Raw genomic sequence first — 23,030 nt, 5'->3', positions numbered from 1 at the left:
AGTAATGACATGCCTATTGGTAACTGTTTTAAAATGCTGGTGTGGTTTTGTAACAACATGTTTAGCACAAGGATGGTGACCCTGTGCCCCTCTAGATATTTTTGAACGTGGCTGATCTGTGATCAGCATAATAAAGATTAGTTGGTTGGCTGATATTGCTGGATAACAGCTCCCATCTTCCCTGAGCAGTAGCCATTAGTGTTGGATCAACTCCCATCAGCAACAACATCTAGAGTACCACAGGTTCCCTACTCGTAGTTTAGCATTACTTCTTGATTCTTAGTTTGGAGAAAAGCACTGCAATCCACCATTACACCGATTTAAACTCTACTCATTTCACTATGGGACTGAAAATATGCCACTGTTGGCTTGACTGTATACGTTTATTTTACCAGGATAACTACTATTTTTTGAAACCTGCTGTTGTTTTTGGAGATGTCTTGTTTAAAATGTTACCATGAGCAATAATTCTTCAAATACAATACAATATATCTGACCATAGAGAAGACGATGACCACATGACCTGTTTGTCTGCTCTGTTTCTTGTCTATGTGCTATAGCTAGTGATTGGCCCTTTCTGTTCTCCCTTCTTACCACTTTTTTATAATCTTCTGCATTTTTATGCATAATATTATCTTATGCATAATACATGCATTCTTATTTGCAGATATATTATTTGGTTGGAGAATTGCATTGCAAAATTCAGAGAAGTTCAAATTTTGAAGGACAGCTGTGTTTTGGTTTGCATACTGGTTTGAGAAGTGCAGATGGGGTAGCTTCTCATTAAAATGCAAACAAAAGTGAATTTCTCCCCTCCGTCCTTAGGCAAAAGCCTGTGCAGTTTTAAGGGAGCCAGTTTGGTGGCTTGGATGTCGATTGAAAGAGAAGAGGGAAAGAAAACATAAAAGATTTGGATTACGTTCAAGGTTTTAGATTTAACTGTACTCTTCAAACAACATGAAGTGCATGAATTACTGAGCAGAACTGAGTGCAAGTTTTAATGGGCTAATTCCAGAGACCTTTCATTTGTGGAGGGCTGTTTTTCTTGTTGTTCACTTTATTTTAAAGGTCAATATAGCACAAGAAACAAATTAATCAACAGGCATGAGTAATGTTTTGCTTGTTTGGTTGGAGAAGAAGAAGCTTGCCATACCTGGCCAGTTCTTAGAGACCATTCATATTTATGAGCTGTATATTGCAGCATTTTGCAATACAAACACCGCTGGAGTGCTATCTGGTTTGGGCATTTGTCAAAAATAATAATACTGATACTGCATTTTTCAGACTAACAGTGTGATCCTGTCTTCTAGTTATTCCAGCTAGGATGGATAGGGTTATCTGTCATGGAGACTAGTATATGATAGAGAAAGCTGGGACTCTTAATGGACATCTTGAAATGGTTAATGGATTACATTGCATTTACATATTGCAAGGCAGCCAAGGTGGTTTACAACTTTAAAATACAAAAAATAAAATAAAAGTTGGTATAAAATGCAGAGCAATGGCGTTTGTACAGACAGTGACTACTAGCCACAATGGCTATGATCTACCTCCACTGTTGAAGGCAGTATGCCTCTGAATTCCAATAGCTAAGAATCACAAGTGAGGAGAGTGCCGTTGTGCTTCTGTCCTGTCTGTTGGCCACTGTGAGAACAGGATGCTGTGATAGATGAGCCATTGACTTGAGCCCCAGAATCTATGTTCTGATGTTAAGCGGGCCTTGAAACAGATTGGAATGTTGAATTCTTGAGCGCTATGCATATGAATATGTGGATCTTGATGCCACCTCCTCGGGCAGAGAAGGGAGGCTGTTTAACTCTTTCCCAGCCGTAGTTCCACTCTATCAACCCTATTTTCCTCCCAATAGATACTTCTTATAGAGATATGTGTCTTTTCTCTCTTAGGGAAAAAAGCCAAACAGCTGAGGTGGGATTCTTCATCATTACCACCGTCTGATGTGCCAGAGCAGAGGCGCTTTGGTGCGACCTTTACAATCACCAAAACGTCTTCTGGGAAGGTGGCTGATGAATGATGCTTTGACATTGTTTGGGGGGTCGTGCCAAAGCAGCTCTGGGAGGCTGTGCCTGTAGCCATGGGAAGCAGCAGCGATGGAGGAGGAGGAAGCAGCAAAAGGGGGGTAGCAGGCAAGTGGTGGCGGCAAGATGGCGGCAGGGGGAACAGAGGTGGCGGTACACCATGCCAATGCATACTGACAGAAAACAACAACACTGCATGTAATCTAATCACAAGATGGGACTGTGGGGACAGGTGTGCTAGCTTCACCTCCCTTGTCATTTTTCTCATCACCCTCCATGAGCTGGAGAGCCTCTTGCACTCATGAAGGTTCCCAATACATTTTAGAACCCTCTCTGATTGCTCAAGAAGCATGAGTTGAGATGGATAGGGATACAGAAGCTCTGTTCTCTGTTGTGAGCACTGACCTCAGCAGAGAGGATGGGAAGATACCATGGACAGTTCCATGCAGGGCTCAAGCTGGAGATATCAAGAGAGCAGAGCTCCTCAGATGTTGCTTCAGCAGCAGACTGAGCCTTAAAAAGGAGCAGCCGTTGACTCTGATGGAGCAGGGGGAAAGCTAGGTTAGGAATAGGAAGCTTCTTACAGCCCAATGGCCTCATTCATTTCTAGGTCACATGCTAATGTTGGGCAGGTGCACAGATGAAAGTGGGTAGAGCAACTAATGCACACACCTCTCTCTATCTTTCATCCAAGCAAGCTAGAGGTGTTATCAGAACTCAGTGTTATGTGCCAGTCAGGCAAAAATGCCCAAGGAGGGTGCAAAGTGGGATTAGTGACTAGAAGAGATTTGAGGGCCAGATAGAGAGCCCTGGAGGGCCACTTGTGGTCCCTTAGCCTGAGTTTCCTACCTCTGTGCTAGGACATCTGAACTGGAATCCTCTGAGTCAGATACGAGTGAGGTACTGTAACAATGGGCCTCTCTTGTGCTACTTGCTTTCTAACCCTAAGGGCAATTCTCACTAAGAATTCTTAGGCTCATCCTCCGAAGAAGGGGAGACCAGAAGTGGATCACTGGGTGGGGTGGAGCAGATGGGACACTGTTGCTTACTGGGAGGGTAACAACAACAGCAACAGCAACAGCAACAGCAACAGCAACAGCAACAGCAACAGCAACAGCAATAGCAACACTCTGGGTGGCTCCCAACAAAATTAAAAACACAATCAAACATCAAACATTAAAAACTTCCCTGAACAGGGCTGTCTTCAGATGTCTTCTAAAAGTCAGATAGTTGTTTATTTCCTTGACATCTGATGGGAGGGCATTCCACAGGGCGGGCGCCATTACCGAGAAGGCCCTCTGCCTGGTTCCCTGTAACCTCACTTCTCGCAGGGAGGGAACCTCCAAAAGGCCCTCAGAGCTGGACCTCAGTATCCAGGCTGAACAATGGGGGTAGAGATGCTCCTTCAGTTATACTGGGCCGAGGCTGTTTAGGGCTTTAAAGGACAACACCAACACTTTGAACTGCGCTTGGAAATGTACTGGGAGCCAATGTAGGTCTTTCAGGAGTGGTGTTATACGGTCTCAGCGGCCACTCGCAGTCACCAGTCTAGCTGCCGCATTCTGGATTAGTTGCAGTTTCTGGGTCACCTTCAAAGGTAGCCCCATGTAGAGCGCATTGCAGTAGTCCAAGCGGGAGATAACTAGAGCATGCACCACTCTGGGTGAGAGACATGGCAGTGGGGAGTCTGGCACACAGCAAATGCACTGGCAGGAGGGCTGGATCAGCTCCACCAGTGTGACAGCACTGCATCAACCACCCCACCTCATCTCTCCTTCTCTCATCAACCCACCTGACAGGAAGCTAGTGCAGCAGCTCTGCTCAACACAGCAAACCACTTCTGAGGGACTCACACACAGCTTTCTGACTCCCATAATGGCCTGATGTAGTACTGAGGGAGAAAAACAGGGGAATTGTTATCCTGTGGATAACAGGATGTATTTTGCTGGCCTGGGAAAGAATTGTGCTCATATAAATGATCCTGGGGAGCAGCTCAAAAGCTGAGCAGGTATCAAAGCCAGACAGCCAAGGCCAGCCTGAATAGAAAGATCTTACAACATGTCTAAAAGATGTTCAGGCTTTTGGCAAATTTCCATAAGGGAGGGAGTTCCAACATATGCTCCTTAAATTCCAGCCTTGAAAATGTCTTCTCTTTTTTCAAAAGCAAATGCCAGGCAGTACACGATGCACTACCTTGTTAAAATGAAAAAATATAATATAATATAAGCCCTCACAGAGTCGAACAGAGAACAACAAAACAAAAAGGCATTGAGTTGTACACAAGTAGGTTGTACTGAGTGTGGACCCATTGAAATTTTTAAGCCTAAGTTAGTCATTATTTTCAGTAGGTCTGCTGTAAGTAGAATACAACCTAATGCAATTTGCCGGTGCACTGGCAAGTGGACTAGCACCCCCAACAGATAGAATATTCAAAGTGAGTACAAAAAGTAATTTGCTACCTACCTACCCATCATGGCTCTGCCCCATTGGGTAGTGTTTCAGCAGGGTGATTCCATAGAAACAGAGACATGTTTCTAGACCTCATGGCTGTAAAAACAGGTGAAATGTATGAAACCAGAAAAGGGGTTTATTGGGATTGCCTGGGGGGGCAGGGGGTTGCTTTTGTGCCTACATAACTGCTTCTCCTCTCCCACAACTAGCAGAGACAGAATAAAATATGCAAAATAAACAAATGTGTATACAAGTGTAGTATATCAGTCAAATCATTCTTCAGCTACTGAAAGCAGACTTTATTTTTTGTTCAGAATGTGTACACCTTTTGAGTATCAAGAATCTTGCATCCATATGAGATTGCCCAGGCTATACAACCAGTTACTGGGGTCCTGCTCTTTGGCTCATCAATAAAAGCTTTTTGGTGGTGGCCAAAGTCACTCTCCTGGGAAATATATATGGTGCCATCTTTTTTCCATTTGTAAGGGGTGTGGTGAATGGGAAAGGCACTTAAAAAAAAAAAATCATGAGATCCAGTCAGAAATCTTCTATCCAGAGCTTTTGTATCACATGAGCGCTGGCCCCAAAATCAGAAAGGGAGTGATGTCAAATGGCCCAGGGCCAACATTGATTCTGACAATAGAGAGATGCTGATACAGGGCAAAAACAATCAAATTCAAGTACCTTGACTGAGAGTCAAAGAACAGAGTAAAATGAGGGCCAACCTCAGCAATGTTAGCTTCTTATCTGTACCCCTAAATGCAGGGGTTTGGTTTTTTAATCGGTGTGCATAAGTGTGTGGAGGATCCTGATCAGGAACCTAGTATATTGGTAGGGGGGATTTAGAATTAGATTTCATAGATATGTTCTGGCCAGGCAAAAAAACATCCAAGGGGGATACAAAGCAAAGGGCAGAGGGGTTTGTGGCTTGGGGAGAGTCCTAAGGACCAGTTACAAAGGACTAGAGAGCCACATTGACCCACATGCCTGAGCTTCCCTATTCCCAGATTAGTTCCTCTAGCCAAAGGGATCTTGGGGCTTATGTTTATCAAATAGAAGTTCTGCTGTACCAGGTATGCTTGGGCACTCCTAAAATAGCTCTTTGGATTTTTGCTGTGGTCTATGCTTAGTGTTGCTTGCAAAACAAACCAACACACACACCAAAAAGAGCTTATTAATTCCTGTGCAAACATGCCAACAAGTTGTCAGCTTTAACTTATTGCAATTAGGGGGTCAACCTTTTATGTTTTCTCCCTGTGTTCCTTTGTCTCCTGTTACGCTTTTTACAGAACTGGATTGTGTTGAAGCAGATGTTGCTAAGGAAAAGCTCATTCAGAGGGAAACCAGTTTTGCAGAAAGTAGGGGACCAGATGGGATATCTGCATGGCTGGCTCCAGAACTGTGCTCTCTGGCCTGCACTGAAACCCTGATGGACACTCCTGCTACTGAGCACTCTTTGGTCTTTTCCCTCCCAGATAAAAGAAGACAGCAAGGAAAGCAACAATCAGGAGGAGGAAGAAGTCGAGACAGTAGATGATACTTACGTGGTGATGATGAGCTCAGAATCTCTCTGCAATGGACTTTGTACGTTTCTGGCATAGAGATCTCCAACACTGCTTCTTTTCCACAGTGACAATATAAATTTATATGTCCTAATGCGTACATCCACAGGGAAGAGCTACAGTTTTGTGAGCAGCTTCTACCTTAGTTAATTTAAAGCACATTAGCTTTTTGCCATTAACCATTTTCTTCTCCCCTTGAGCACACTCCATCCTCTGGTATTCCTGGTGTTTTACCACTAGCATCCCTTGCCCTAAAGTGCACACAAGCACCAGGACTCCACAGGTACTCCAGTGGCCGTCTTGAAGACCATCGCTCCTTATCTGAGTCTAGAAAGGAGCACCTTTGGCTATGTAGCAAAAGGAGGCTGGTACCAGTCCCTCCTTTGAACTAACCAAGGTTCCTCACTGCACTGCATTGTCAAAACAGCTGTCAGGAAGTCCATGTCCCTGGCAGCCAGTCCTAACCAGCTCCCCAGGAGTTCCCAAAGGGTCATCCACTTTGGGTGGTCTGTGAAGAACCCCTACCATCTGAATTCGATGGAATTCGATTTGTGATACTGTAAGACAGAATATAAGAAGTAAAAAGAATAAGAATAATATAATAATAATATATTATTTATACCCCGCCCATCTGGCTGGGTTTCCCTGGCCACTCTGGGTGGCTCCCAGCTGCATATTAAAACGCAATACAGCATTAAACATTAAAAACTTCCCTAAACAGATGTCCCTTCAGAATTCTTTTAAAAGTAAGATAGTTACTTATTGCCTTAACATCTGATGGCAGAGTGTTCCCCAGGGCAGGTGCCACTACCAAGAAGGCCCTCTGCCTGGTTCCCTGCAACCTCACTTCTCACACACAGTGAGGGAACCACCAGAAGGCCCTCAGTGCTGGACCTCAGTGTCTGGGCTGAACGATGGAGGTGGAGACACTTCTTCGGGTATACAGGACCGAGGCCGTTTAGGGTTTTAAAGGTCAGCACTGACACTTTGAATTGTGCTTGGAAACATACTGGAAACCAATGCAGATCTCTCAGGACCAGTGTTATATGGTCTCGGCAGCCACTCCCAGTCACCAGTCTAGCTGCCACATTCTGGATTAATTGCTGAGTCACCTTCAAAGGTAGCCCCACATAGAATGCATTGCAGTAGTCCAAGCGGGAGATAACTAGAGCATGCACCACTCTGGCGAGACAGTCTGCGGGCAGGTAGGGTCTCAGCCTGCTTACCAGATGGAGCTGGTAGACAGCTGCCCTGGACACAGAATTGACCTGCACCTCCATGGACAGCTGTGAATCCAAAATGATTCCTAGGCAGTGCCCCCTGTCCTTCAGGGGCACAGTTACCCCATTCAGGACCAGGAAGTCCTCCACACCAGCCCGCCCCCTGTCCTCCAAGAACAGTACTTCTGTCTTGTCAGGATTCAGCCTCAATCTGTTAGCTGCCATCCATCCTCCAACTGCCTCCAGACACTCACACAAGACTGGTTCTGATTTAAAAGAGAGGTAGAGCTGGGTATCATCCGCATATTGATGAACGCCCAGCCCAAACCCCCTAATGATCTCTCCCAGCAATAAAATGCAGTTAAAAAGCATACAGCATCTATGCTACAAATAGGCAGTGAAATCACTAAGAGGTCTACCAAGACTCATAGCCATTTTCAAGTGGTTCATGCGTGGTGGGGAGCCACTTTATTATATCTTTATAATGACCCTTAGTTTTGCCACTGTTGGTAGTCGGCCAGACCTCTCAAATGAAGCCAGTGCCAAGTAGCTGGGTCATATCCCAGCCTCAGATGTCAGCAGTTCAGCTATCAATGGTGGAGGCATTGTTAACTGCAGCTGCAAGCAAATGGAATGCACGAGGGGCATCATTTCATCCAAAATAGAGACCGTATCTAAAAAACAGCAACTATGTGGAAGCCATTTGCCTTCCCCACTACCCTGGATGGCTTCATCCTTTATATGTGTGCTCAGTGAGACACCAGGGCCTCACAAACCCATTAAAGGACCATCTTTGCAGCAATTCTAACATTTCTTCTCCTAAGGGCAACATTTATTCCATGTTAAAGAATGCCAAATGATAAGCTGGCGAGTCACAGTCTATTAAAAATATATAACCCCATACAGCTGCATAAGTTATAGCCTGCTCGACTCACTCCTATGTGCTGTGCTGCATTCATAATCAAGCAATTTGAGCTCAGAGTGGGGGCGCGCGCGAAGGGGAGCAGACACAGTTCTGGGTTTCCACCACCATTTGGAGAAAGCCTAACATTATCACACGCATGAATATGTTACACAGGAAAGTTACAAAATCTAATGAAAACCTCCACCATTCATTTAATAAATATTTTAGGTGCTTTTTCACTGGAGTTATACATGTGTCAGCTTTTCCACTGTATTAGTTCATGAAAGTTTTATAAGCAGTGCTGCCGTTGCTTCAGTGGAAATCTGTGAAATATGAAATGTTTCCAGATGGCATACTGTATTTTAAAATGAAATAATGATAATATGTCCTTCCCAGCATTAGCCGCCAGGCCAAACCCAAGAGAACAGCCTGGAGCCTGCTGGAAAATCCAGAAGGACTCGAGAATGGTTGGTGATGGAGATGAACAGGAAAGAGAGGCTAAAACAGGAGGAGAAGAAGAAAATAAATTAAGGGAAAATCCACAATGCTCAAGTGAAGAGGAGGAGGAGGAGGAGGAGGAGAAGGCTCCTCAAGGAAGAAGCAAAGATGTGGTCTACCCTGAGAGGCCACCTTTGCCGCCTCGAATCCCACTTACCACCACAAGACAAGATGAGGTTTTCAACTGGACCAAAGGTACGGAGTCATGAAAGCAAACAAATCCTCCCAAAATATTTGCAGTATTTATTTAATTAATCTAGATATTTCCGTGCAGCCATTTTATGCTGCCTGTTGCTGGTGATGGGAACAGACTAACATGAGCTCATGGCACCAGCATTAAAAGACCTGCAGTAACTTCCCAACTGCTTTGGGGCCATGTTCAAGGTTCTTGCACTAGTGTATAAAGCTCTGGACAACTTTGGCCTAGGATTGCCTTCACCAGTACGCTCCAAGTTGATCACTGAGTTTGCCTGGGGGAGCACCAGTAGCATTCCTGCATTGACCTGAGCACGACTCTGTGGAATTCTCTCCCATTAGAAACCAGGCAGAAACCATTCCTGCCAAGGGTCAGACATCGAGTTAAAGTGGTTTCATTTCAGGAAGCCTTTGCACCGTGAATGCTGTGCCGATGTTCTGCTCTCTGATGTTTAAAACTCATTTTAAATTTTGCATGTTGTACATTTTATTTTTTCTGCATTGAGACATGAAATATACTTGGAGTCGGGAGTGGATTTCATGCTCTTTATTCAGCTCTTAGTGGTGAGGAGGAATGGAAGTTCCCCCAGAATGTCTGCTTTATATACATTATTTGCACAATGGGCCCCACGTGATTGGCTAATTCCGGGATTCTCCTGTAGGCCAATCAGGTTGCAGATTCACTTCCACCTTGAGCTGGATTGGGTGGCTCCTGTGAACCAATCAGACTGCTGCATTTTGGATCCTATTGTTCTAGGACCAATCAGACTGCTGCATTTTGGATCCTATTCAACTCAGTACATAACAAGACACATGGTGAAAAGTGAGGTCTGCACATGTGAAACATTTAATGCCCTCCCACAGGGGCCTCCTCTGTAGTAGCTCCTTGTTTATTAAATGCTCTCCATAGGGAGGTCTGCCTGGCACCAACCTTGTCACTGTGCCAGCGTTGACTGGGCTATCTACACAATGCTGTCAATGGGGTCACCCAGTGTAAAGCAGAGTAATTTTAGAACAGGAACAGGGAGCCAGATCTTGTTCGACTTCATCCCCTATCAGCTCCATCCACCATAGCCAAGGGTCAGGGGCAACACATGTTGTAATTCTGCAATGCATGGAGGCCTCCAAGTTTCTGAATGCTATTGTACATGGGTAGGCAAACTAAGGGCTGGGGGCCGGATCCGGCCCAATCGCTTTCAAAATCCAGCCAGTGGATGGTCCAGGAACCAGCGTGTTTTTACAACAGTAGAATGTGTCCTTTTATTTAAAATGCATCTCTGGGTTATTTTGGGGGCCTGCCTGGTGTTTTTACATGAGTAGAATGTGTGCTTTTATTTAAAATGCATCTCTGGGTTATTTGCGGGGCATAGGACTTCATTCATTCCCCCCCTCAAAATATAGTCCGGCCCCCCACAAGGTCTGAGGGACAGTGGACCAGCCCCCTGCTGAAAAAGTTTGCTGACCCCTGCTATTGTAGAAAATATCACCTGAACCAGCCCTATCAATATTGGATCTAGATATAGATACAGGTATAACTGGTTCACATAAACCAATATAACTATGGAGCATAGAAATGCGCAAAGTGTTGTGACAAAATAGTCTGGGGTTTTTTTAACTGCCATAAAATATGGTGGGTGCTGCCGCCCATGATAAAGATATTGCTCTCTTGCCAAATCACCTTTTGCGTGGCTGTGCCCTTGACGTGCCACTGTTCCCACAAGAGCAGCCGACAGAGGAGGGGAGAAGGGATCAGAGGATTTATTGGAAAGGGTTTGGAATGGCTCGTCGGCCCGCCAAACTGGCACATGGCGACGCCACACATGAATAATTCTATTGCATCACGGACGTGTCTCTAAGCAGGCAGACGTGTGCACTAACTCCAGGCGGTGCCAGTTAATATCCTGGGGATGAAGTAGAATCCCTCTGAAGCGCTTTCTGTATGAATCTTTCCGTTTAATTGCGCTGTGTTTCTGTGAAGCATTAGGCTGGTTTCATCTTTGGGAGGCGTGCGATCGTTTCTTTTTCAAAGAGAAACTGTAATGAGTCATCCATCCACATTCTTTAGAGGGTCATTTGCTGCAGGTACTGCAGGAGAATAGCTGCAAAGAAACCTGGAGTCAACCCACTGCTGTCATCCTTTGTTTGCCAGTGGCATGAGTGCCCCCTGTGGAAGCTGGGAGGTCAGAGTGCTAACATAATGGAGTAATAATAATAATAATAATAATAATAATAATAATAATAATAATGGCAAGTTGGGAAGGGACTCTTCTTCATATGAAACACAATGCCACACTTGTTTTTCTCCAGTGCTCTCTGTTTTAATTTGGCTTTCATTAACAGTCATCGAGGAAATATCTCTGATTGTAGGTCTTTTCATGTGCTGCATTCAATGGGTTTACTATCCGCATTGCTCTGTATGCAGTAGCTGAACTGAATGGGCACCTGGAGCTTCTTTCACACAAACACTTGTACATAGAATCATAGAATTGTAGAGTTGGAAGGGATTGCGAGGGTCATCTAGTCCAAACCCCTGCAATGCAGGAATCTCAGCTAAAGCATCCATGAGAGATGGCCATCCAACGTCTGCTTAAAAGCCTCCAAGGAAGGAGAGTCTACAACCTCCCAAGGGAGACTGCTCCACTGTTGAACAGCTCTTACTGTCAGAAAGTTTTTCCTGGTGTTTGGTCAGACTCTCCTTTCTTGTTACTAGAAGCCACTGGTTCGAATCCTACTCTCCAGAGCAGGACAAAATGTGTAGAAATAACAAATGGCTGTGTAGTGTGTGAAAAGTCCTTGTGTGTATGAAGCATTTCTTTTAATACTCCTGTAATAGCCATTTCCTAAAACAGCCTTCCCTAGTATAGTGGTACCTCGGGTTACATATGCTTCAGGTTACAGACGCTTCAGGTTACAGATTCCGCTAACCCAGAAATAGTAACAGTAATAATAATAAAAAAATTTATTTATATCCCTCCCTCCCCAGCCAAAGCTGGGCTCAGAGCGGCTAACAACAGTAAAACCTTGGGTTAAGAACTTTGCTTCAGGATGAGAACAGAAATTACACCACGGCAGTGTGGCGGCAGCGGGAGGCCCCATTAGCTCAAGTGGTGCTTTAGGATAAGAACAGTTTCAGGTTAAGAATGGACCTCTGGAACGAATTAAGTACGTAACCCGAGGTACCACTGTACAATGGTACCTCGGGTTACAGACACTTCAGGTTACAGACTCCGCTAACCCAGAAATAGTACCTCGGGTTAAGAACTTTGCTTCAGGATGAGAATAGAAATCGCACGGCAGCAACGGGAGGCCCTATTAGCTAAAGTGGTACCTCAGGTTAAGAACAGTTTCAGGTTAAGAACGGACCTCCAGAACGAATTAAGTTCTTAACCCGAGGTACCACTGTACTCTAACTATTAGAACCATAGAATTCTATGAATCTAATAGCTGGGTTCCTTGGGGGGGATGCAATGTTCTACCAGTTCCAGAAAAGGGAGGAGAGATGCTGACAGGAACCTTGGTATTGCTGAGAGGAAACCTTCTGTACAGAGCATATGTACTTGAACTGGCTTAATAAAAGGCATTGCCATTCCACAGGGAGCTCCTGGGGACTATGGTTCTGCAAGGGGAGGAAATCAGGCATCTCCAACAGAAGCCCTTTTCATAGGATACTCTTGTCTAGGGCATTTTTGTGTTGAAACAAGACCAGACTCTTAGACCTGAAGTTGAATACAGGTACTTGCCAAGGAACCTCAATGAGCAAGCAACTGTTCACGTGCAGGGGCTTAATGAGCAGGTGTTGGTGGAAGAAGCCCCAATGGGAAGGGTAGAGCTAAAAACGTGGTCCCACTCCTGCTTCATCACAGAATGGTTCTCCACACTAGTGGCTCGTGTGTCGGGCTAGAGCATTCACCAGATTACATTCCACAGGGTTCTTTGGGAGTTCGGGCAGGGGAAGCTGCCGCTAAACTGCAGCACAAGCACATTCAGTGAAGATTTCATTCCTCAGTAGGATATATCTGTTCTTGTCCTCTCTTTTAAAAACAACTGGTTAAAAAACACACTTGGTGTAGTGACAGTGTGGGAGAAAATCCCCTTTGAAAATTCAATATGGAGACTCAAACCAGATTCCCAATCAGTCAGATTTCTTATTCAGTAATGCATTACAGGGTAGAGTGCAAAAAAGGGTCTGTGAAAGAATTTCCCTATATAGGAAAATTGGCTGTTGAACCACCTTCTGTCACCTTCTGCCACCCCAGCACCTCATCATCTCTACCTCCATGGAAACACTTACTCAACCCAAGGATTTTCATGTGTGTTTTTTACTGTACATGCACAACCCTTCTTGCATCTTATCTGTTGGTTGTTTTTCACTCAGTCAGAGCTACGCTTCTCCCATGATGTCCCCCCACCCCTGCAGTTTTGAATCTGGGCTTACTGAGAATGGTTTTTGCAGAATTTCTATGTCAACAGTGCAAAATATCTGCCCTGGTGAGACACCAGTCCCCCAAAGTCTTAATTCAACCAGAAGCCCCTGTTCATACAAATTAGTACAGTATATGCAATTTTTAGGCAAATTTGTGTTTCCCAAAAGTCCTTAAAGTACCCAGCAATGACTATGTTTTTCGCACTGTTTAACATCCTCACTACTCTTTTGAGCTTAAAGTGAGACACACACCTCTCCAGATTACACAATTATAAGGAGCCCATAATACTTTTTTTAGCATTTATATAGCAGTTTACAAGAGTTCATCCCGATGAATTTGTATTGTTTTTAAAAGGCCATTTTGCCTCTAATAGAAATGGCAGGCAACTGTGGTCTTAAGGGAATAAATGTGATTTTGAGCTGTCCAATTTATAGAGGAATACGTGGTCTTTGTATGCAACGTGCAAAGGTTTTTACTAAGGCTTATTTTAACAGGCATATGGTGGTGTTTTCATTCACCCTGGAAACCCAGGAGCCTGGATAATGATGTTGCTGTTGTGCGTGTTTTGTAGAATGGGAAGCAGAGAAAGAACAAAAGAAAACCGATGAGATACACGAGAAGGAGAAAGAAGAAGGTGAATCTGAGAAATCAGAAGAGGAAGATCCATACAGCTCTGCTCTTGTGGATGATGGTGTGTACGATATCATTTTTGACAACGACAACAAAGAGCGAAGAAAAGGTGGCAGGTCCTTTATTATGAACCGGCCACCAGCGCCTGCACCTCGTCCTTTGTTTGCACCTACAAAAGAGGAGAGCACTCCTTACATAGCACAAGGTAACTTTTGTTTGCCATTCACTTTTCCTAAAGTTCCATTAATGCCCAGCGAATATCTGTTGTAAATATACAGCATAATCTCAGCCTAACATTCTTTGTACATTCATGTTCAGCTCTTTGCAGAAAAACACGACACATAAAAAACTTAAATATTATGGTTTTGTTAGTGGATAAAGAGTTAGTATGGGTTGGAAGGCAGAGCTATGTGTCCCTTAACACCTGCTCAGGATATTGTCCTGTTGCCAGTGATGAAGTAAGATTCAGGCACCAAAGCATTTTTGGTTAACTCTGCTTTTTAAACTCTATTCAAACCAGCCACAGGCTCCATTAAGTGCCTATCAGGAGTCCACCCATAAAGCAGAGTACCCAATGCTAGAATCCAGGCATCATTACTATTATTTATTAAATTTATATACTGTCCTTCATCCAAAGATCACAGGGAGGTTTGCAACGTAACACAACAGCATTGATTTGCTGCAGTAGCAATCCTGCCCTCGAGGAACAGGAAAAGAGAAAGCATCAGTGCAGACTGGAAACAAGCAAGTTGAATAATGTTTCTTAATTTTATTTTATTTTTAAAGACCCCTGAGAACTTCTAAGGTACTTACATCAGTTTTATACCAGTTTAACTGTCATGATTTGGTGCCAGAGGCACCATATAGACCATGTTAAGAATCATTAACTGGATATTCCTAGCTCACTTAAGGAACTACACTTCACAAGGCCTTTGGGAGAAAGCTTTTTTTTCTTTCTTTTTTTTGCACTGAAAACATCAGCGGATGATCTGTAAACAGATTCTCATTTAACAAGGAGTTCGGCGGTGAATCTGGGGGTGGTAGTTATCTCAAGGCTGTCATTTATGCGTAATTAGCTAGCAAAAGGCAATGAACAGTTGAAGACTAAATGTCTCAGTTCAGGAAAGGGAGTAAGCTGAGATCAAGCTTTCTCAGCCTGGTGTCGTCTTGGTGTTTGGGATTATAATTCCCATCATCCCCAGCCAGCAAGGCTACACATACGAAAATGGTTAAAGCAGGGAAATGTTTCCCCACCGATGTGTCCCCTTCAGGAAAGAGTGGAATCTATTTCTTACTACGTACACACCTCCCCCTGCCCTCAATCATTGCACCATCTATACTCAGATAAATATTCAGTAACACAGGAAAATTTCATCAAGACAAAGCCACGCCGTCGTGCCAAATGGCTTTATGTCCAGATGGCGTGCACTCTCGACGCGCTTCCTTCCTGTTCCTTGGCTTCTTAATATTCCTCACCAGGTTATTTCAATATGCTTCCAATTACACAATGTCAGAATAACTGTTAAATAAATGCATGAGAGCATTTTGTTTCGTAGCACATAGCAAAAGGTTTGTGCTCATTAAAGGCACAGGATCATCCGCCCAGGAGACTGAAGTTAGCACAGCTTAACCACAGAGACAGGTGCAGTTTTGCTTACAGTGATCTGCCATGTAGTTCAGCTCTGACCTTAGAGAATTGCCTCAGGCCTAAGGGGGATACTTCAGTCTCTGTGCTTGCTGACTCATTGGCATCCCTGGATAAGACTGCCAAGGAAGAAGCCTGCTTAACGCTGTTGTAATTCCCTGCCCCTCTTTGATTTGCCACGCAAACACATTCTAGTAGTCAACATACTTTAGAGTAAAGTCTTGTTGCTTTCCATGGGATGTGCACTGCAAACCTGTGTGTGCTTCTTCAGAAGTAAGTTCTATTATGTATGATGTCAAGAGAGAGACAAGGGAAACATGTCCCTGTTAATTCTTCTCAACTTCTCCAGTGTGGTGTAGTGGTTAAGAGCGGTAGACTCGTAATCTGGTGAACCGGGTTCGTGTCTCCACTCCTCCACATGCAGCTGCTGGGTGACCTTGGGCTAGTCACACTTCTTTGAAGTCTCTCAGCCCCACTCACCTGACAGAGTGTTTGTTGTGGGGGAGGAAGGGAAAGGAGAATGTTAGCCTCTTTGAGACTCCTTCAGGTAGTGATAAAGCGGGATATCAAATCTAAATCCAAACACTTCTCAGTGGCTTTCGATACCATCAACCATGGTATCCTTCTGGAGCAACTCTCCGAACTAGGAGTGGGTGGCACCGCTTTGACGTGGTCCCAGTCCTACTTGAATGGTCACTCCCAGAGGGTGTTACTTGGGGGGTGGTTTTCAGCCCCGTGGAACCTTCAATGTGGGGTTACACAGGGCTCAATCCTACCCCCTACGTTGTTTAACATCTACATGAAACTTCTGGGTGGGGTTATCTGGAGGTTTGGAGTATGTTGTCAGCAGTATGTTGATGACACTCAGCTCTATTTCTCCTTTACATCTGCAGATGAGGCAGTGGAAGTGCTGGACCAGTGTCTTGCCTCAGTAATTTACTAAATGAGAGCCAACAAACTGAAACTCAATCCAGATAAGACTGAGGGTGGTTTAGTGGGTGGTTCCCTAGACCGGATGGGTGGGAGATTGCCTGCTTTAGATGGGGTTACACTTCCTCTGAAGGAGCAGGTTCATAGCTTGGGGGCACTCCTGGATCCTTTGCTGTTGCTTGAGGCTCAGGTGGCCTCAGTGGCCCGGAGTGCCTTCCAGCAGCATTGGCTGGTGGCCCAGCTACGCCCCTATCTGGACAGGGATAGCCCAACTACTGTTGTCTATGCTTGGGTAACCTCAAGGTTAGATTACTGCAGTGCGTTATATGTAGGGCTGCCTCTGAAGTTGGTTCAGAAACTTCAGCTGGTGCAGATTTCAGAGGCCAGGTTCCTCACCGGAGCAAGACGGTTTGAGCATATTACACCGATCCCGGTCCAACTGCACCGGCTGCAGATTAGTTTCCAGGCCCTGATTCAAAGTGCTGGTTTTGACCTATAAAGACTTAAAAGGCTCAGGACCGCAATACCTCAAGGACTGCCTCATTTCATATGAACCTACCCAGACCCTGAGATCATCTTCTGAGGCCCTTCTTCGTGTGCCTCCTCCTCAAGAGGTCCGGAGGGTGGCAACACAAGAACAGGCCTTCTGTGCAGTGGCTCCCCATCTGTGGAATGCTCTCCCCAGGGAAGTTCACCTGGCACCTTCATTATACATCTTTAGGTGCCAAGCCAAAACGTTCCTTTTTAACCAGGCCTTTGGTTGATTTGATTGACATCCAATGCCCTTTTAAAATGTGTGTTGGGGGGGGGGTTATTGGGTTGCTTTTTATTCTGATTATGTATTTTGTGGTTTTATATTTTGATTTTATTCTGTGAACTGTCCTGAGACCCCAGGATATAGGGTGGTATGTAAATAATAATAATAATAATAATAATAATAATAATAATAATAATAATAATAGAAACAGAGCTTATTCTCAAGTAACTGTACAAAAAATGCAGCCTCAAAGCAAAACTAGGTACTACATTGAATATGTATGAATGCATCCCCCATCAACTTTTTTAAAAAATTGTTTTGGCAAAAGCAGCCATGGGAGGGGCTAACTCTTCTCCTGCCACCATGACAATTCCGTTAGCAAATCACTCCAAGCCACCACACTATAGCTGCTATTAGGCAATGAAGGGAAAACGTAAGTGGCCAATACAGGCTTATATGCAGGCCTGGGGTTATCACTTGCCCCAGCCCAGCAGTGACTGATGGTCCCCAGTGGCTCAGAGGGGCCCCTCACCAGTCCAACTGGTGGTAAAGGGAGAGCTACATTGTGCAGCAATGGCGTCTTCATAGTAAATGGAACCATGTTGCTAGCGTTTCTGTTGCATTAAAATAAGCAGCAAAAATAAGCAGACTGAACAACTTAACCCAGTCTCTGAGTCTGCCTTCACTGGCCCATTCATTGGCATTCAGCTTTATTTGTTGGGATGCAATGTATTTCAGGGGCACATCTCTTAACCTTCCACCCACCAGCCTGAGTTCTTGCTAGAACTGCAGTTTTATTTTGATGGTCTGATAGCAAGCACATTCTCATTCAAAGCACAATTTCCCTTAATGTTGTTTCATTCACATCGAGTATTTCCTTCAAGTCAACAAGACTTGTATAATGTCATCAATGATATTTGAGGGCTTTTGTCATAACAGGTGGTGCTTCCAATGGAGCAAATCAGTTTTTTGCTGCCTCAACATCCTACATTAGATAGTGAAAGCTTAGAAAATAAGATCAGAGAGAAGGAACTGAATTCACCAAAGTTAATGTTTTCTGAATGTAGTCTCTATAGCTCTTTCTTGCTTTGGTTCACGATATCATCTGAAACCATCTCATCAATGTCCCTTTTCAGTACATTATTCCCAAAGCAATTCTGCACAGAATCAATATACAATAATCACTCCACCATTAGAAAAGCAGGTGCTTATGTACTGGGAACCAGAATCAGGCCAGCAGGACCTGTGCTTGCTCAAAGATCAGTTCTACCATCAAAAGTTTCATTGGAGTCAATGGAAAGCTGCAGATGACTGCCCCCATCTGCCTCCACAGCCATAGGAAGTTGCCTTACACTGAACCACACCATTGGTCCATCTAGTTCAGCGTTGGCAGTAACTCTCCAGGCTTTCAAGCATGGGTCTCTCCAAATCCTATCTGGAGGTGCTGGGGATTAAACCCAGGTTTTTCTCCATACAAAGTGGATTTGTAGTTGGTTGTTCACATCATCCTAGGGGGAAAAGTGAAAAGTGGGGTGCCACAGGGTTTTGTCCAAGGCCCTGGGATCCAGTATGATCTTAACAGAATGGAGAACTGGGCCGAAACTACAAAATGAATTTCAATAGAGGCAGGAAGAACCAGCTCCATACAAACCCTTGCTTGCAAGAAGTACATGTGAAAAGGATCTCAAGGTTTTAGTAGACCACAAGCTCAACATGAGTCAACAGTGTGATGCAGCAGCAGCAAAAAAAGGGGAAATTTTATTCTAGGTTGCATCAACTGTTCAAGGGAAGTAATAGTACCACTCAATTCTGCCTTAGTCAGAGCACACCTGGAGTATTGTGCCCACTTCTAGCCACCACAGTTAAAGGAGAATATTGACAGGTTGGAATGTGTGCAAAGGATGACAATCAAGATGATTAAGGGTCTGGAAACCAAGCCTTAGAGTTGAGGGAGTTGGATATCTTTGTCCCAGAAAAGAGAAGACTGAAGGGAGATGTGATAGAAATCTTCAAACATCTAACAGGTTGTCACGTGGAAGATGGAGCAAACTTGGGTAGGACCTAAACCAGTTACAAGAAATGAGATTCTGACTAAACATCATGAAGAACTTTCTGACAGTAAGAGCTGTTTGGCAGTGGAACAAACTCCTTTGGAAGTTTGTACTCACTGGAGGTTTTTAAGCAGAGATTTAAGCATCTGTCATGGATGCTTTAACGGAGATTCCTGCATTGCAGGGGGTTGGACTAGATGACCAGGTGTAATGTCCAACTGTACAAATCTGTGATTCTATGGTTCATCTAGTCCAAGCCCCTTATCAATAAAGAATGTACAACCCAAGATAAAACTACACACCCCTAACAGATAGTCACCCACCAGCCGCTTAAGTATCTCCAGTGGATGAAAGATCCTCAGCTCTTGGGCAGTATGTTCCACTGCCAAACAGTTTCCACCCACTTCCACCCATAGGTCCTCTGTGGAGCAAGAGCAGGGTCCGCTTGCCCATGAGACAGGGTGAAACAGCCACCTTGGGCAGCGGAAGCTCAAGAGGTGGCACCCCTGTGGGCACCTCACTCATCCCACCACTTCAGCCCCTGGTGAAGTATCAGCAGCTTCTGGCAAGATCTTGCTGAAATCTCACAAGAACTCATGGAATTCTTGCAGAATCTCACAGAGCCCACAAGATCTCACAGAGAGAGAACAAGTCTGCTCCATCTTCTATGGGGCAATGCAGGCATGCCTTCCCTTAATCATCTCTTCTCCAGGTGAAACATACCCAGCTCTTTCACCTATTCCTCATAGTTTTCCAGACCTTCAATATGCTGTCCATCCACTGGATGTGCTCCAGTTTGTCATTGCCAAAATCGGGTGCCTTGGCTTGTTAAGTGTTGTGAGAAATGTCAGCATGTTTCTTCACTGTTTTCTCCTCAAATCATAGCATGCCTGTGTGCCTGCTGTCTTGCAGTTTAGTTACATGTTTTCCTAATTCCGTCCAAAAAAAGTGAATAATTTATTTTCTCTTACCTCGCCCACTCAGAGTGTTTGTTGCCAGCTGAAAATGATTTTCAGCAAGACGCTGAATGTAAAGTGGTTCTAGCAATTTGACTTTGAACAGCTGGAGAAGTAATTCCATTTATTTCATTGCTGTGGCATTGCAAAACTCAGCAGAAATACCCAGGCCTATCAGTTAAAGTACTTCCTAATCAGGGACATTGTTGAATGTATCCCTGTCCTGGACCCAATTTATTTTCTCTTCGGATAATTTGTTAGAGGAAACACTCTTCATTTTCCTGCCCTTGGCCATTAACATTTGGCCTGTCCATGACTTAACATCCATTGGGTAGGATAGAATTCTCTTCAAACCCTGACCCCTTTGCTGCCAGCAGTCAACACTAGACTGGCATCAGTGGCGTAGCGTGGGTTGTCAGCACCCGGGGCAAGGCAAGTAATTTGCGCCCCCTAACCCGTGGATTTGCGCCCCCTAACCCATGGATTTGCCCTAACCCCAGATGTTGCGCCCGGTGCGGCCCGCCCCCCCTGCACCCCCCACGCTACGCCACTGACTGGCATGAAACATGATGGCATTGCAGGAGCGGCCATGTTGGTGGGGTGGCACTGTGGAGCCTGTCACCTGGCAGTGGTGGCTGTGCCACATACTGGGTTGATGTGGGCAGCACAGCAATATGGTCCGGGCAATGCAGACACATTGGTGAAGACAGCCTGGCACTCCCATTGGTTCACCTTAACCTCATTGCTGCCCTGCCCTGCCCTTCCCTGCCCCCTGAGCATAAGCAAAATTTCCTGCCAAAACTGCAGCACACTTCTCCAACCAAACAACAAATAGAAAAATGTGTATATTAGGGTAGACCATGGGTAGGCAAACTAAGGCCCAATTGCCTTCTAAATCCGGCCTGCGGATGGTCTGGGAATCCCTGTGTTTTTACATGAGTAGAATGTGTGCTTTTATTTAAAATGCATCTCTGGGTTATTTGTGGGGCATAGGAATTTGTTCATTTGTTTTTCTTTTCAAAATATAGTCTGGCTCCCCACAAAGTCTGAGGGACAGTGGACCAACCCCCTGCTGAAAAAGTTTGCTGACCCCTGAAAGTATGCATACAAATGTATATATTGGTGAAAATAACATACAATATGCATTATATTAGGGGGGAATGCTTGTGCCAGGCGGCAGTAAGCAACTCCCACAGCTGGTTGCCAGGAACATACAAGACAAGTTCTTACCATCTGCTTTTTATTCAATATTTACAGAGAGAGGCTTGGAACACAGCCTGTTGGGATAGTGGCGCTGTCTTGAGTGACTCTTCACCCCCCCCTTTCCTTCCACTTCCTCTTTTGTCATTGTCATCATCTCCCCTACGGGTGGCGCTGAGGGCCCTCTGCTTCTGAGCTCTTTGCTCTCCTACTTTCAAGGCTTGCCGTGTTCTGGGAGAGGGGAGTTCTGGAATGCTTTCTAAAGACACTGTCTGTCAGTTGTCACCATCCTGGTGCTTCCTCTCCCTCCTCTCCCATTATTTTCCTCTACCATTCCTCTTCTGCCCAGTGCCTGACAACTTGCAAAGATGTGCATGTGCATGTGCATGTTTGTTTTTATTTTTTGTTTATTATTACATTTCTACCTCACTCAAGAAGTATCTACAATTCCCCCTCTTCACATTTTATCCTCACAACAGCCCTGTGAGGTCGTTTAGGCCGAGAGAGATAGTGACTGGACCAAGGTCACCCAGAGACCTGAGTGGGAATTTGAGCCCAGGTCTTAGTCCAGCACTCTAACCACTAAACCACTGCATACAAAAAATGGGTGTCTTGTGGGAAACATTCCTGCTAGAATGCTGGTGGGTTATCATGAGGACTTCTATATGTGTAAAAAGAAATCACATCCTGGTGAGAAAATGCGGAGAACTGAACTTCAGATTTGAGAAATGAGAAATTGAGATAAATCAGCAGATTGACGGATATGTCCTCTCTATTTGTTGACACAACCAAGCTTCCTAACATGTGTGGCCAAGTGTGGTCTGGGGCAGCGGAGAGCTGGACCAGGAAGGGGAGGGCAAGGCTTCAGGGAGGTGCTTCAGTTTGAAGAGAATGGTGTGCAAGTTTTGTTATGGACAAAGGAACTTCAAGGAAGAGGCGACTTAAGCTGCTCTGAAAAAAAGATATTGATACACTCCAAATCATTCGCACAGAAAATAGTAGATCTATCTGAAAGGCAACACAGAGAGATCTGCATTACAATGCATCCCTAATTATTTTTATTATTGAATGATTATAAGATTATTGTATAATCTAAGACACTTGTATAATCTTAGTAGGGGTGTGACTTTGAGGGGATGCGGCTGTAAGGAGGCATGGCTGTGAGCATCATGAAGGGATACTGCACTTCTGAATTTGCCTCTGCCCAGAAGTATTCCAAAATAATGCCCATCGACACTGAGAGCTCATGCTATTTCCTTATAATCTGTTTTCAAGGTCCTTGGATGCTCTTGTGAGGCACTGGAGATCTGAAAAGTAATCACCATACTTATTCCGCTGCCATCTTTCATTTCCTAATTTCCTTTTCGTGTAGTTTTTCAGCAGAAGGCAACCAGAACTCATGCTGGTAATGAGAAGTTGCTGTGCGCTGCCAGAAAACCAGGTATGATGATTTTGTTGATTTATATATCCATATATATATATGGTCCAGAGAGGCTGTTCATGGCAGTATAATAACCCAATGCAACAATCTGCAAAAACTCCCATTTGCTGGTTCCCTGACGCAACTTGTG

General features: G+C 44.6%; 1 protein-coding gene across 1 annotated transcript in view; it reads left to right on the top strand.

Moving 5' to 3' along the window:
- BANK1 (B cell scaffold protein with ankyrin repeats 1) overlaps positions 1–23,030 on the top strand; it is a 180,649-nt gene that overhangs the window by 144,975 nt on the left and 12,644 nt on the right. The window contains exons 8-11 of the mRNA XM_083571262.1: positions 5,963–6,071; positions 8,570–8,866; positions 13,862–14,125; positions 22,832–22,900. Of these exons, the coding sequence (XP_083427388.1) occupies positions 5,963–6,071; positions 8,570–8,866; positions 13,862–14,125; positions 22,832–22,900 (739 nt within the window). The remainder of the gene's footprint in view (positions 1–5,962; positions 6,072–8,569; positions 8,867–13,861; positions 14,126–22,831; positions 22,901–23,030) is intronic.

Source organism: Podarcis filfolensis (genome assembly GCF_964270895.1).
Source record: "Podarcis filfolensis genome assembly, chromosome: 9".
Taxonomy (NCBI): Eukaryota; Metazoa; Chordata; class Lepidosauria; order Squamata; family Lacertidae; genus Podarcis; species Podarcis filfolensis.
The sequence above is the reverse complement of the archived record's forward strand: the minus strand, read 5'-3'. Positions and strand labels throughout refer to the sequence as shown.